The sequence below is a fragment of the Hyaena hyaena genome, unplaced genomic scaffold, assembly GCF_003009895.1.
Source record: "Hyaena hyaena isolate Hyena2069 unplaced genomic scaffold, ASM300989v1 scaffold_270, whole genome shotgun sequence".
Taxonomy (NCBI): Eukaryota; Metazoa; Chordata; class Mammalia; order Carnivora; family Hyaenidae; genus Hyaena; species Hyaena hyaena.
Window position 1 is genome coordinate 782,407 of NW_024080901.1, and position 15,230 is coordinate 797,636.

Sequence of the window (15,230 nt, forward strand, 5' to 3'; positions counted from 1 at the left end):
ATAGAGAAGAATTGGGGCGCCTGGGTGGCTTAGTTGGTTAAGCGTCCGACTTTCGCTTAGGTCATGATCTCGCGGTTCGTGGGTTCGAGCCCCGCGTCGGGCTCTGTGCTGACTGCCAGCTCAGAGCCTGGAGCCTGTTTCAGTCTGTGACTCCCTCTCTCTCTGACCCTCCTCTGCTCACGCTGTCTGTCTCTCTCTCTCCTAGAAATAAAATAAAACATTAAAAAAAAAAATTAAAAAAAAAAAAAAAACAAATAGAGAAGAATTGTGAACTTGAGGACTGGTACATTCTGCAGTAAAAAGATGTTTTTTGTCAAAACGCAAAGCACAATCACTGACCGATAGTCAAGGTGACAGCAAACCAGATGTGCTTCTAGCTGCCCTCAAAATAGTACTACCAGATCATTTACAAGTGCAACTACCTGTTGTTTGGGGAGGTTGAAACAAAGCTCTTCATGTGTTACAGTGCACATTCAGGACATGCGCACAAGGAGATGCAGGTCTCTCTGAAACATGAATGTATCCAGTATGTAAACAGTGGTGAGGCTATATATGCTCCTCACTTCAGTGTCTGTAACACGCACGTGCACACACACACACATACGTGCACACACCTTCAGTTCTTCAGCGCATTAGTTTTACAAGAAATTAGTGCTTACACAGTAGATCGTTTTGCTGCCAATAATTTCTGAATTGTTCCTTTAATAGAAAAATGAACTGGGGTTCAGACATATATACTATGGGAAATCTAACTTTTCTTGTTACCTGATAAAGCTGGTTTTTCTTTTTTTAGTTTATTTTTGAGAGAGACAGAGACCGCCCCAATGGGGGAGGGGCAGAGAGAGAGAGGAAGACAGAGAATCCTCAGCAGGCTCCATGCTGTCAGCACAGATTCCAATGCAGGGCCCGAACCCAGAAAACCACGAGATCATGACCAGGGCCAAAACCAAGAGTTGGACGCTCAACCGACTGAGCCACCCAGGCGCCCCCCTGCATAAAGCTATTTTAAAGGAAGACACTATGTTGGGGGAAAAAATTACATTGTACTTTGTGACATAACCAATACTTACATTCCTCCACAGAGGGACTATGTCTTCCTATAATAATTCTATTGAATACTTCTTGACACTAACTTTGCTGTGTGCATGGGTAGATTGGCATCAGGGTAATCCAGTTCAGCCAGTTTTTAATGTGCTACATAATGAAAAATGATTTATCTGTATCTGTTTCAAATGTTCCATTACCAATATATTTGCTGCAAAACCTTAATTTCAATAAAATGTAAGCACCATATTCATAGATTTATAATAAAAAGGATCTGTGTTTTACTAGCTATTCCCTAGATTTGCTACGTGGATTATGACAAATGATTAAGCATGATTTTAATGCTACCAAACATGAGAAAATATTCAACACCGATGGCAACATTTTAGTAATAAAACTTCAAGAATAAAAACAAAGTATTTCCTAATAAAGACATAATCTTTTGGGAAGTGGTATCCTCTCCTGGTTACAAACCCTTGAAAATTCACTCCTATTGGCCTCAGAAATGCATGGCTTTCAACCCTATTCCCACCCCAATTGTCCCCTAAAGTGAGGAGCTGGGATATGGCATAAGGAATTCAACCTGTGAGATGGTGATCAAGTACCACGAAGAATGATGGTAGGAGATGTACATACTCACTCACTCATCTCTGGAACCCAAAGGAAAACAAGGTTGTTAGAAGCATGATAGGCCAACCGAAGCACATGAAAACAACTCCATCAAGAGAAAAAATTAAACTCAAACACTATCACCTCCTCGTAATGTGCCCTCTACCCTCTACATTTCAGTTGTGCTCTAACTATAGTAAGGAATGTAGTTTTTGATGGGGAAAGAGAAGTAGGTGAACACTCCATCCTGATAAAAGGGTCCTGCTTAGAAGCCAGTGCCTCTCACTCGTTGGATCACCCACTTTTCAGATTGGTCTGTTCCAACCAGCCAGAGAAGAGCTGTTGGCCTGTACTCTCAGAAGCCCCACCTGGATCATTAGGTTCCAGATGAGGGGCAAACAGTAGCCTGTGGAAACTATCTACATTCAAAGTCTCAGCAAGATGGCCTCTTCTTTGGATCCCTAGGTTTCACCTCCTGTGTCATGTCACAAACAGATTGGTAAGGGCCTGGGGAAAGATGGCCAAGATTTGGGTTTTCCTAATCTAGTTGATGAGGGAGCGTGGGGCAAGCTGAGGGCAAAATACAGGCTAACACTCCCAGGTGGAATACGGGTGATATTCCTCGGACACTCTCGGCTACCCAAGAACAAAGGAGAGGGTTTAAGTGCTTGCCACGGTAATGTGGGCAACTAAGGCAAATGAAAAGTTACATTCCCTTACTGCCTCCAGCCCATTGACAAGTCCTTTAAACAGGCAGAGTGACCTCCCTCTAGCAGCTCAGCTGCCTCAATGATGACACTTTGCTGGGGGCAAAAGGGAATCTTGGTTTAACATTATCCCAACCTCGAGGATCCTGTAAGTCTACTCCCTTTATCTCAACTGCTCCAAGATGTATGCTGGCAATCTTGGTCCAAGCCCCCCCGGTACACATCTGAAGGGTCTCATGACTGAGGTTTTATTAAATGGTAATAAAAGGTGTTTCCCTGGCAAAAGCTAGCCCCTCAAGGTCCTGGAAACCTTGCTTCCAAAATTCCTTAGAGATTTATTCTGTCCCTGACCCCCTCCCAACCTGAGGGAATATAATGAGTTACCTGTTATGACCCCACGCAGCTCTTCCTGCCCCATGGTTTAGTAAAATCACCTCCTTTGCACCAAAGACGTCTTCAAGAATTCTTTCTTGGCCACTGGCTCCAGACCCCATGAATCCCACATCACCCCAAAACGACATCATAGTCAATGTGAGTAGCTGCAGGTCACATATAGTCCTGTTTGTTCCCTGGATGGGAAACGCATAAAAGTTTGGGGCCAAAACTCAAGGTTATTCTAGTCACCTGAGTTCCACTGCCTCTTCCCACAGCCACTTAGCAAAGGGGTTCCAGCTCAGGACCCCAGACTTCTCCAATTTATTCAATCTGAGATGTGGGGCAACAAATGTAATGTTTACAATTGTTTTTAACACCCTGTAACTGCATTAAAAGCACAAGATGCAAGAGGAAGTTCTACATAGATGGAATTTATTATTTCTATTTCCAGTACATCAGTATTTTAGGAAAGAATCAGATATACATTTTTAAGGAAATGAGGGAAAATTAAGCAACAGGTGCTATTAGATGGACTTTCAAAAGTGAAAAGAAAATGGCAATAAGCCAATCCGAGGTTTGAAGGTGAGACTCTGCATAGATACAAATTAGGATTAAAGATTCTCATTCTCATGTACATTTTTCCCTGATTATCTTTTGAAAGATATCTTGAAAGTCTGACCATCAAATTTACTTCATCGATTAAGTTAGTGATGGGAAAGGAAGAATACATTGATGTGAATTGAACCTAACTGTATTCAATGATCTGGGCCTGACATGGGTAGACTCTACCTCTCCAAGTCTCCCCAACTCTCTCCCTCCATGAGGCTCACACACAGAATGTCTACTCACTGCGGGTCTTCTCCAGCATGGCGGTGCCATTTCCATATGCTAAGAATTTATACACCAGGTCTATTGGGATCCAAGTTTTAACAACCACAGGTTGTGCTTCTGTATTACATACAACTCATTCTAAAACTCAGCAAAGATCTAGGAGTGCTTTGTCACCTGAAATGTATGTGTTTTCCAGCCTGGGGAAGTAGAGTCTTCAGGGATAGACCCATTTATTTCTCTTCCAGCACTGCCCCTCTCTTTCCTTATTGTTGCAACTGTTCCCCTCGACTTGTCCTTATTCTCATTTTTAGTATCTCCTGCCCTCTCCTCCCTTGTTAGTTTATCTTCTGGGAGAAATAAACTCTCAATACTTGTTATTTCTGGTAATGAAACATAGACTATGTCACACTTTCAGGAGATGTGGAATGACAAATGAATAGCCTCTGTAAATCTACAGGGGCTACTCTGAACAGTTTTCTTTTCTTTCCACGATTGGAGCAAAAGCATTTCTATCTCTTTCATGGTCTAGAACTAAATTACTTGATCCTTGTCAATCTCTTTTACCTCCTCCGTAAAAGGAGGTAGATCTACCACTAACATTGTACTAACTGATTGTACTAACGGACTGATTCATTCAGTAAATATTTATTCTACTTAGCCAAGTACTCTTATGGTCCTTTACGAAAAGAAACCAAAGAGCTATGTATCTGGGTCCCCTGAGAACCATAGTAATAACCTGTGAATGAAATTATTTTTTAAATCCAATTAATAAAGCTCTATAATTAATCCTCATTATTATTCTTGCCTGTTTCTATTCTCTAGCCAAGCTTCCACAAATACCACCTACCGATTTTCCATGTAAGATTCTATTTTCTTTGTTGTTTGCAAAACAAAAGTGTTCACTGTGTTACAGGAAAGAATGACCTATTAAAAATACATTATAGGAAGCAGAATGTAAATTACAATAGAATGTCTCCTGTGTAGGCTTGTACTCCTACGTGCATTATTTTATTTTTTCCTCACATAATCCTCTGAGAAGGTGCCATCTACTCAACTTTGCAACTAAGAAAATACATTGTTCTCTTGACAAGTGTGTATTAAAGAAACTTTCTCTCAGTGCCTACCAACAGCTCATAATACATATCTTAAATGTGTTAGTGGAATTAGGAATTACATTATAATTGAACTGAATTTTTCCTTTCATTCTTAATATTTTATGTATATCTACTTTTGTAAACTATACACTAAGGAAGGAACATGTACTGAGTAAGAAAAACATTAAGATTAGTTCTTAATATTCAATACACTGGTTTAAATTTCAAATTTTAAATCTCAATTACAATGACATTAAATACAAATTGACTTGATTCCTATAGTTCTCACACAACATTTATGGGTTTGACTGTGAACACTGTAAAGCAGCTATATCCACATCTTTTAGAACACTGTTTCTGCTAGTACCCTGAAAGGCTGATCGGGTCCTAAATTTTTCTAGTAAAGGGACGTGTGTGTGCGCGCGCGCGCGCGCGCATGCGTATCTGTTTTATATAGGTTACTTTAAGTCTATCTGAATTAGGGCAATTCTCCTGGTAGCCAAAATTAACTCAGGAGACTACTTTAAATAGATAAGTTCTAGGACAGCTGTATGACATAATTAGCAACAAAATGGCTTAAAACTGTAATTTTATTAGCTGTTAAAATAAAAAACATAAGACTTGGAACAATGCTTTGCTGTGATAAATGTCTTACAAATTCTTCAAAACATTAAGTTCTCCCATTGCAGTAATTTTAACCTGTTTGATGGGTTTTCCATCTAGTGCTTAAATGTATCTAGAAGATACATAAAACTACTTTTGAAAAAAGTACTAAAGTGATAGGTCATTAAAAATCAATTTGGTTATTAAATTTCTTCAAGGACTTAATTTGCTACTAGTTAAGCGTATCATTCACTATCCTATACAAATAAAAACACCAATTAAAGGCAAGTGATGAGAAGAGAGAGAACAGGTCGTTTATTTTCAGTAACCAGACATTCTGTCACCAATCACAGGGACCAAATGACCCAAGGGTGGGTGAATCGCCACAGTAATACAGCCTTCAAAAGATAATCCTATTCACATTCTCAACAGCACAGTTAGGACCACTTAATTTCTTCAACAGGAGAAAATCATTTGCACAGTATCATAATAAATAAATATTTCTGTACCAAGACACATATTATGAGAGAAGCAATTCTGAAAACAGTGTCTGTGGCTCACAAGCACTAATCTAATCAGCTGGGAAATATCTTCCTGACTGAGGTACTCTTTCTAGGAAAAAAAAAAAAATCACTGAAAATCATTTCAAAGGTTAGGGTCTTTAAAAATCAGGGGAAAAAGTACAGAGACTACTTTGATTTTTCTAACTTTATTCTAAAATACAAACAAGACTCATTAGGATTATGTCAGCATAACTCCATGATGTACTTTTGTCTCCAAATTCCTAATAAGAAGTCATAAATATTAAGTTTGAAACTGCTGACATTTGATCAAAACACACAAGGAAAAAAATTAAATTATCAGTTACATGAAATAAGCAATTACTAAGCACTGGGCTTTTGAATTATAAAGCTTATAAAACAGCTCTACAATTACCAAAATCTCAAGGCCAAAAAAGACACTAGGAATTTTTCAAAAACAAAGATATTTTGAAACAGAACACTAGCTTAAATAGTATGAAACAACTTGGACAAGATTCTGATACAAAAATTGCAACTGAGATGAAGTTGAAAGAATTATATGAATTCAGTCCAGTTAAGCCACACTGCCACCAAAAACCTATTTCCTTTTCTAAATGAAACAAGTTATCTCAAAACTTTTAAGCATTGAAATGGCCTGAATTTCCTTTATTTGTCTATGGACTATAAGAAAATATTCTTCCATAGCAACAAAACATGATAGAAAAGAACAATAAATCTGTGAGTACCTTCTTTATCGCAGAGTACATCAAATACATTCAGGCTCTTTTCTAGAATTCTAGAGGTTCAGGTGAACTGCTTTACTCCAACTAAGCCACACCACAAAGGAGGTGGGAAAAAAAATTCCACCTTCATTGGAAATATCCATCAATTTCTGAAAAAGTGAATTAAAAAAGTACATAGCATTTCAGATCAAAACATCAGTGCCTTGATTAAGTGCCTTAATCTTCATCAGAAAATTTAAGCTAAAGTTTCATTATTCCAGTTATATGGTTCTGTGCCATCCTTGAAAAGTGAGTATTTTAAGTTTTTAAAAAAATTTCCTTTTCTAGAGAACAATTACAATGGACTTCAAGTAGTCTGTTGGCAAAGAATGAGAAAGTTAGAATCTGTCCAAGTGTTAAGCAGTATTAGAATGAGGAGAGGTTTAACAGTTAGAGCTGGATACAGGAAAACTATTTTTAGGTCCCAAGTTCACTACCATAATTTACCTTAAATTAACAAAAAGCCCATGATTAATAAAATCTGTTCACTTTGTATAAGCAGTTCTAACCTGGTCACAGAAAGGTCAAATCTTGGGGGCACACACCCTACTTAGCGCCCCGCACAGCTCCCAGCTGTAAGGTCAGGTGCACCATCTACTTTAACAAATTCTGCAGCATGGCCGTGGCATACGTGGGCCTAGCCTGTTTGCTCTCAATTGCATTCTGGAGGTACTGGATGCCTCCACAGCGTTCCCAAATTTCTTCAAACTGTCTTGGCAAAATCTCAGCACCACGCTTTCGAGTCAGGCCTGTCTCTTCGAGATTCAGCTCACACATCTCCATGTCATCCTTCCCTGCACGGGTGAGACATCAGGGAATTAACTCTTCAGAGACACTTACTATAAACTTTATACCGGAGTTTCCAATTCTCGCAGATTTAAGAACTTTTAAAACTTTATGTTCTTCCTCTAAGATAGAAATCTGCTTAATAAATTCACCTCCACCAAGGACCCTTTCAGAAAATACTAATGCTGCAGTCGATCAACAAGTTATCAAGCTTAATAAAAATTCTACATTTCTTTCAACAATTATAAATCAACTGATATAATTAAATACCAATGAAAAGGTTCTTAGGACACAGACAAGTTTCTATGTGTTCTACGAGGACAGAATTAATCCAAACAATTTCACATCATAAATAAATTAATGCTCAATTAACTGGAAGTCTGATTGAACTGCGAAATTCCATCCCTCAATCCTGAAATTTAATGAATTATTCATATTATATATTAGACAATTTCATTCAGAGGATTTATAATCCCTTTTTGCTTTTATATAAGGTTTTTTTTTTTTTTCTTTTCCACATGAATCATACACACCAGCCACAAGCAGGATGGGTGGCTTGTCAGGATGGAGTTCCATCTGCCGGGCAATCCACGGGCCATCAAAGTGCGCGTACCACCAGCCTTTTTTCTTATTCTGCGGGTCTTTGTACTGGTCGGCAGGCCGGATGAATGGGATGCGGAAGAAGCGCTGCTGTCGGTTCATTTCTATCTCCTGCTGCCTGGAAGGAGGCTGAGACGCTGGGTTCTGCTGAGCTGCTACAAAGAACAAGCCAGGGAAGTTACACCAGCAGCCCAGGGGATAATGCAAGCAGCCTTTAATCTTAAAATGTACCACACATTTTTTTAAGAGAAGAGGGGTTGCTAACTGTAAATTTAAAAGAAATGTAAGTATCAATTGCTTATAAATGAATAAAATGTAGAGTGTGCTCTCTTAGAATTTTATTTCCCTAAAGATGTTTCTTAACATTGCAAGTACTCTCTCTCTCTCTATCTCTCCTCCCCACTTAAAACCAACAACAAACAAGCCCAAGTAGATCCCCAGAAATGTCTGTATCAACCTAAAATAAGAAAAGCAAACTAGTATTATTTGCTACGATTTATATTATTCCTCCAAACAGTTCAAAGTTGAAGGCTACAGAGTAACTTTCATGAGACTATCTGTGATAAAACAAATGAATAATTTCACAAACGTGAAGAATTACAGATATTTGCCAATTTAAGTACTATGTCCTCAGAAAAGTGGAAGACACAAGTCTGCTCTTTTGCCAACTGATTCTGGGATTTAAAATGACCAGAACAGGTGTTTTCCTACTACCACTAATAGACAACTTTATGACAACAAAAAAATGCTGTTAACAATAAGCATGAACTTTCTCTCAGAGATATTTACTCTCAAATCCTATTTCTCTTAGAATAAAATCCACTGAAATAAGTGGAAAGTATATAATATGGGGTTCTTTTTATCATAAAAAAAGAAAAACCCTTGCTTTTCTACTAGTATTGGACACAGCACTCAAATTTTTTCCCCTTGCTCAATTTTCATTACTAAACAGTCAGGTTTTTATTTTATCTACAAATACAAACATTTCCCTGGGCAATAATTTTGCAGTTTCAGCAGCATAATTTTAGAAAGTCTGTTTAATATGCTTTTTACTCACAACTTTAAAAGTAGACCAGCCATTTACTGCAGCTCAATTAAGAACCTCACTGAAATTAAGTATGTCAATGAAAAATTATAGAATATGTATAAGCCAAGAATGCCACACAGCTTTTGTAAGAATTTCCAAATATTGAAAGGATGAAAATACTCTTATTCTATCTTTAACACTGATAGCAAAAGCTTTATAGCAGCTGAGTTTATTTCTGTGCAAACCAGAGAAAGGAAAAAAGCAATTAGCAAAGCTGCACATGCCCCGTAAAGAATGACACAGAAGCCCAGTTTTGTTAGTGACTCTAAAGAGATGCACCACCTGCAGCATGTTCACAGAGTTGAGCTTATTTAGTCTTTGTCCCTCCAAACTACTTACAGTTTAGTGTTTTCATTTTAACTTTTAAAAATTGCATACTTTGCAGAAAATATACTAACCCCAAATGAAGAAATTTTAAAAGCATAAGAAAAAAAACTTTCCCTCTATCCTAAGCAGTAACTTAGAATACCCAACTGATAGAGAACTTACTATGGTACTGACGGCCACTTGTTAAATTAACCTGCGTTTTTCTTTTAAAATAGCAGCCTCCTGTACCTTACTATATTGGGTAAAATTTAGAAATCCAAGGAAAACTCTTTGATATTTTTTTTGTTGTTGGTTTTAACTAATGTTGAGAACTGAACATTGCATTAAGGAAGCCTTAATTTCCAAAAATATTCATCTTGAAAAGTACAAATATACAGATGTTAAAAGTCTGAAACTTAGGGGCATCTGGGTGGCTCAGTTGGTTAAGCACCCAACTCTTAATTTCAGCTCAGCTCATGACCCTGCGATTCATGGGATTGAGTGCCCCGAGGTGGGCTCTATACAGACATCACAGAGCCTTCTTGGGTCTCTCTCTCTGCCCCTCCCCACCTGCCCTCTCTTTTTCTCAAAATAAACATTTTTTTAAAGTTTCAAACTAATAAACAACTATTTTTTCACATCCAATTGTGTCATCTTTAAAACATGAAATGTTTTAAATGTGGCCCTATAAATTACTAGAAGTACTTAAAAAAAATCAGGTCCAACAAATGGGCAAACAAATATGGCATTATATCCAAATCATTATTGCTCGACTGCAAAAAAAATTTAATCTATGCTAAGATGACTCAAAGCTTTTAAATGATCAAAAATGTGCACCATAGGACACTATACAAGTCACAGAATAATCTCCTCCTTCTCTTAGGAGGCATCCTGTTAAACCCGTGTACATTATCACACAAATCCAGATGTCTTTAGATCGAGATGTTGATACTCGTTATAACAGTGTTTGAAACCAGCACCTAAAGTTAGTCTTAATTCTAAAATAATCAGCTGCTTATTGAGTTTTGCTACAATAAGAACTGTGCATATTCACAGCTTAAAGTACTATTTATGTTAAAGACAGCAATTTCATAAAACAACAGATTAATTTTGTTCTGCATATATATTTTGGAGTGATCCAAATGAAAGCATTATCTCAAATTAAATATCTTGGTATGGCCAAAACAACACTAACGTACTACAACTCCACTTAAAATTGTAGCAAAACAAAGTTTAACAGAAGTTAGTATTTTATAAAGTATTTTTAACCCATCTTCCAGTTAGCTCATAAGTTATCATCCATTGACTTACGTGAATTGTTCAAAAATGGTGCAAAATCTGTGAATAAATATTTTACATTGAAGAAAACATAAAAGTGGCAAAACTGTTACATGAGCATTCTTCTCATTTAAAAGCCTTCCCATCAATCGCAGAGGTGACTCATAAGTAAATATCCTATCCGCAGACAAATATTCTCATAATTACCTACAAGTATATGCTGCTTTCTGATTTTAAAAAAAGCTATTCTGATAATATGTTAGGAAATTCTGCTTGATGGACATATAAAGAGGATCTCAATTTAAAAATATATGTATTTCATTTGTAATTTTGGGATACAGTAATATTCAAACAAAAATCCCATACAATGACTCAATAACAGACATTATAGTACCTTCAAAGCATTACCTGAATTTTTTAGAAATAAAAAACTTCTAAATTCATCAAAAAATATATGCCTTAGTGAAAAAGCACTGCCATGTTTATGCACACTTAGTACGTTATAATTTCTTTCAATTTCCTCAATCTTAAACTCATGCAATTTTTATTTTAGTAACTATGAGATAAAACTACTCTCCAAAGTCACTCTCTTAAGCAAATAAATATTGTGAATCATTACCCAGTAATTTGTCATGGCCCCAAGAATTACTTTCTGGAAATCTCTTTCTGTAGTAAATGTGATGATGAGAATATGCTCACTCAATACAGCACCCAGGAGGAGGGTCTGATGCTCTCTGCTCCCAGTTATAAGACTTTATCATGATCTGTCAAGTATTAGCCTTAAATAATAGCTACTTATTTTTTTGTTAATTAGTTGTCACTTTTCTTTCTCAAATTAAGGAATTCTTATTCTTTGTAAATATTAAACTATACAGTAGTTCCTTTTAAAGGTTTATTAGCTACCCCTATAGGAAATTACCTAGGTAGAGAATTTTCTCAACAGACCTGTTAAAGTATCTTAGTACACCTCACCTTCTTTTCACTGTACTCCTGTGTCAGAATGTATTTTACATGGGAAAAAAATAAAGAGAGCAGTAAGTACTTTTCAGAGCAGAAGTTACATTTTATCCTGAAAATATCCCATAATCAAATTCTATGAAGGCTACATACATGTGGAGTGTGTGTTCACATAAAATTCCTAAATTTGTTCATATATCTAGATGAGACTCTCGGGAGATTTTCTTAATCTACTCTATTGTTCTTCCAAATAGTATATTATGAATGGAAACTGTAAGAACATACTCAGTAAGGTGTGTTCACACAAGGTAAACCACGTATCATTTACCCCTTTAGGGGCAAAGCTGAATGAGTACAGTACCAAAGTTTGTTTTAAAAATATAAACTTTTTTATGTTCAAAGTGTATAAACACTTTATGTGTTCATTAAAAATATATGTGCCCTGAGGCATCTGGGTGCCTTAGTTGGTTAAGTGTCCAACTTCAGTTTAGGTCATGATCTCACACTTCATGGGTTCAAGCCCCATACTGGGCTTTGTGCTGACAGCTCAGAGCCTTGAGCCTGCTTCAGATTCTGTATCTCCCTCTCTCTCTGCTCCTCCTCCATTAATGCTCTGTCTCTGTCTCTCAAAAATAAATAAAAGTGAAAAAAATTAAATATATGTGTGTGTGTAAGAGTACCCTATACTAAAACATTACTCTTCTTGTTTTAAGAAGTACAATCATTCAAGCGTATAAATTTTTGGGGAAAAAAACCCATAATGAACACCAATCAGCTGAAGGCCATAATTAGAACATGACAGCTAAAAAGATTATACCTAAATGGAACAGCCTATTTACAATTTTAGAAAACAAAAGAAACTGTGATTAGAAACTTAGTACAGACAGTGAACAGGTAATGGAATCATTCTGTTATATTCAATTCCCAGAGATAAATCTATAAGTTAAAGAAGTGAGTGGTGGTCACAAGAATACCATGTGTAGAGGGCTTTCAAACTGCCATTTCTTAGTTCTGGGTTCTCTCTCTTTGTCCTTCCAGAGCATTGTATTCTGACCGATGATAACCCCTGAGCAATCACTAGCACTAACATCTCTCTAATTAACAATACTTCCTTTACTCAATCTATTCTTTGCAACAACTTAGAAATACTAAAATTCTGCCACTTAAATGACTTTCATCAAACATTGCTTTCTTTTATTTACTTGGAAGATAGTGAGGGAGGCAAAATAGAACAGAGTTCATTTTCTAAGCCAACTTGGAATCATGGATGGCAAAACTATACTATCAAGTATTAGGAGCATACTTTTTAAATAAAGACATTTAAAAATGGAAACTCTTTACATTTCCACGTGTAATCATTCTGCAGGTATATATATATACATATATATATATACACACACACATATATATATATGTATGTGTGGAAAAAATACATATTTACAATATTACTGTACAACTTCTTCAGTATAGACAAGAATATTCTTACCTCCAGAATTTGTATTAACAAGTTAATTCAAATACTTCTTAATAAACATGACTTTAAAGACATATTAATAGAAATAATGCTATGAAAGATAAGTCATTGTGGTTGTATTAGGCTCAGTAGTTCACAGCTGCACAGTACAAGAAAATCTGTATAGTACATTTTACCAAATGTCTTATGTATAGTTACATACATTTATATACAGATACTCTGGAACATTTAAAAGTACAGATTTGTTTTTACCATAATCAGTAACAGACTTTGGAGCCCGTTGCTCTGTTTCAGTATTTCTCTTCTTATTCTTGGATTTCCAAGCATGATACACTTTAAGTCTTCTGTGAAATTCTTCTCTGCAAGCTGCCAGGAGCTCAATATCTATGGATTATATAGAAAAAGCCCCCCCACACACACCAAAAAAGGAATTAGTATCCTAATTTAGTTGTCTAACATAATTATTCTGTGGCATAAACTTATATATATTTACACATAAAATAAAATACCTTTTTTGTTTTTAAATTATTAGTACAAAATCAAAAGTAAGCATATTATTGATAAAGATGAGCATTTTATGGTAATATTATATTTTCCATTTACAGAGGATTTTCTTATGCATTATTACTATTACCATTTGCTCTATACAAGAACGCTCGCTGGACTAAATAGGTCTTTTATAAGTGAGCCTGAATCAGAGAGGTTAAGTCACTTGTCCGAAGTCAGAGTCACTGTGCTCAAATGCAAGCTATATTTACATGCAACAGATTTTTGTTTGTAATTATGCATAAAAGCTCATTGAAGAGGAAGAAAACATAGCAAGTTCTGTACGCTTATGGCACCCGAGTTCATAGGCATAGCATCCTAAACTCAAACACTATGATTTACACAAGAACACAATTATGTGGAATCATTTGGATAGAGTATTTTACTGTTCTGTTTGAAGAAAAATAACTTTAAAAAGAAAGGACTGCATTGTCATTTTTACTTTGCATACATAGGCCAAGACTCTGACACATGGGTATTTAAGTATCACGGGTATCATTAGAAGGGTCAGTCATTAATACAGCCCAAATCATAATTTCTGTTTTTCTTCTTAGACCTATATAGGAGACAGGCAAAATGAATTTAGTTAAAGTCTTTCCTTTAGCTTTGTGAGTAAACTAGGTCTCTATTTCAAGGTGAGACTAACAAAGACAATAGCTTATATTAATTTCTATGCCAGAAAAGAAAAAAAAATTTGCTCCAGTCTAAGTATTTACTTATTACCTGTTAGCCATGGAGCTTTCCAATTTTTCAGTTTCTCCATACACTTACCACAAGAAGTATTGATGGTATCACGTAGTTCTGCGTATTTCCATTTACTGAGATCATATTTCTTGGTACCAGCAGCTGCCTTGGTGGCTTGTACAGCAGGACCTCTGTAATTATTATATATTTTTACATGTTTAAACTAGAAGCATGAAGAATGCGTTACTAAAGGAGCAAGAAAGTGAATCTAAGTCTGAGAACTGGAAATAACTACTAGAAAAACATACAATAATTTTTGTATCGTAACATGAGATTAAGAATGGTATACTATAGGATTCCTAGGTAAATTAAAATTTTCCAGTGTGCCATTTAATAGCCATATTATGTCTTCAATCAGAACTTCTGATTCTAACTCTCTGGTACCATGAACCTACTCCCGACTTCAGTTTAAAATTCCAACTAATGAGTAAGTGGACACTTAATGTTAAAAAACACATCTATTTTAAAAAATACATTTATATATATTCCTCCAAATCAAAAAGAAAAATCCTCTTGATTTCCTAAAATTATTAGAAGTGCATTAAAGGTTTATGAGCCACAAAGCCGCATAGTGCCATCACCCACAGACTACTGGAAGCAACAGATGGCCAAGTCCCAACAAAAGCTTCTGGCTCAGAACGTCCCTGGGCATGTGGATGTTTGCAGGGTCCACAGGTGAGTAGCCAAACTGCAACCCACCGCAATGGCTGTGAAAGACGGGTTAAATGAACTGTTGGAGTCTAGAAACATCCTTGACTTTTTACATCACTGTTAAAGAACACTTGGAAAACTTCTGTAAGAAGATAAAACCACACCTTCATATTCAGCAAGTAATATGACAACTAGTAAATTAGAGGCAACCCAAGCATCCATCTACATGTGAATG

The 15,230-nt window shown here is 36.2% G+C and overlaps 1 protein-coding gene across 1 annotated transcript in view; it reads right to left on the reverse strand.

Moving 5' to 3' along the window:
• Positions 1 to 5,881: 5,881 nt before the first annotated feature.
• The window catches only part of MYO6 (myosin VI), a 143,296-nt gene continuing 133,947 nt past the window's right edge, over positions 5,882 to 15,230 (reverse strand). The window contains 5 exon segments of the mRNA XM_039245794.1: positions 5,882 to 7,360; positions 7,886 to 8,107; positions 10,657 to 10,683; positions 13,307 to 13,438; positions 14,372 to 14,475. Coding sequence (XP_039101725.1) covers positions 7,161 to 7,360; positions 7,886 to 8,107; positions 10,657 to 10,683; positions 13,307 to 13,438; positions 14,372 to 14,475 — 685 coding nt within the window. The 3' untranslated portion in view covers positions 5,882 to 7,160.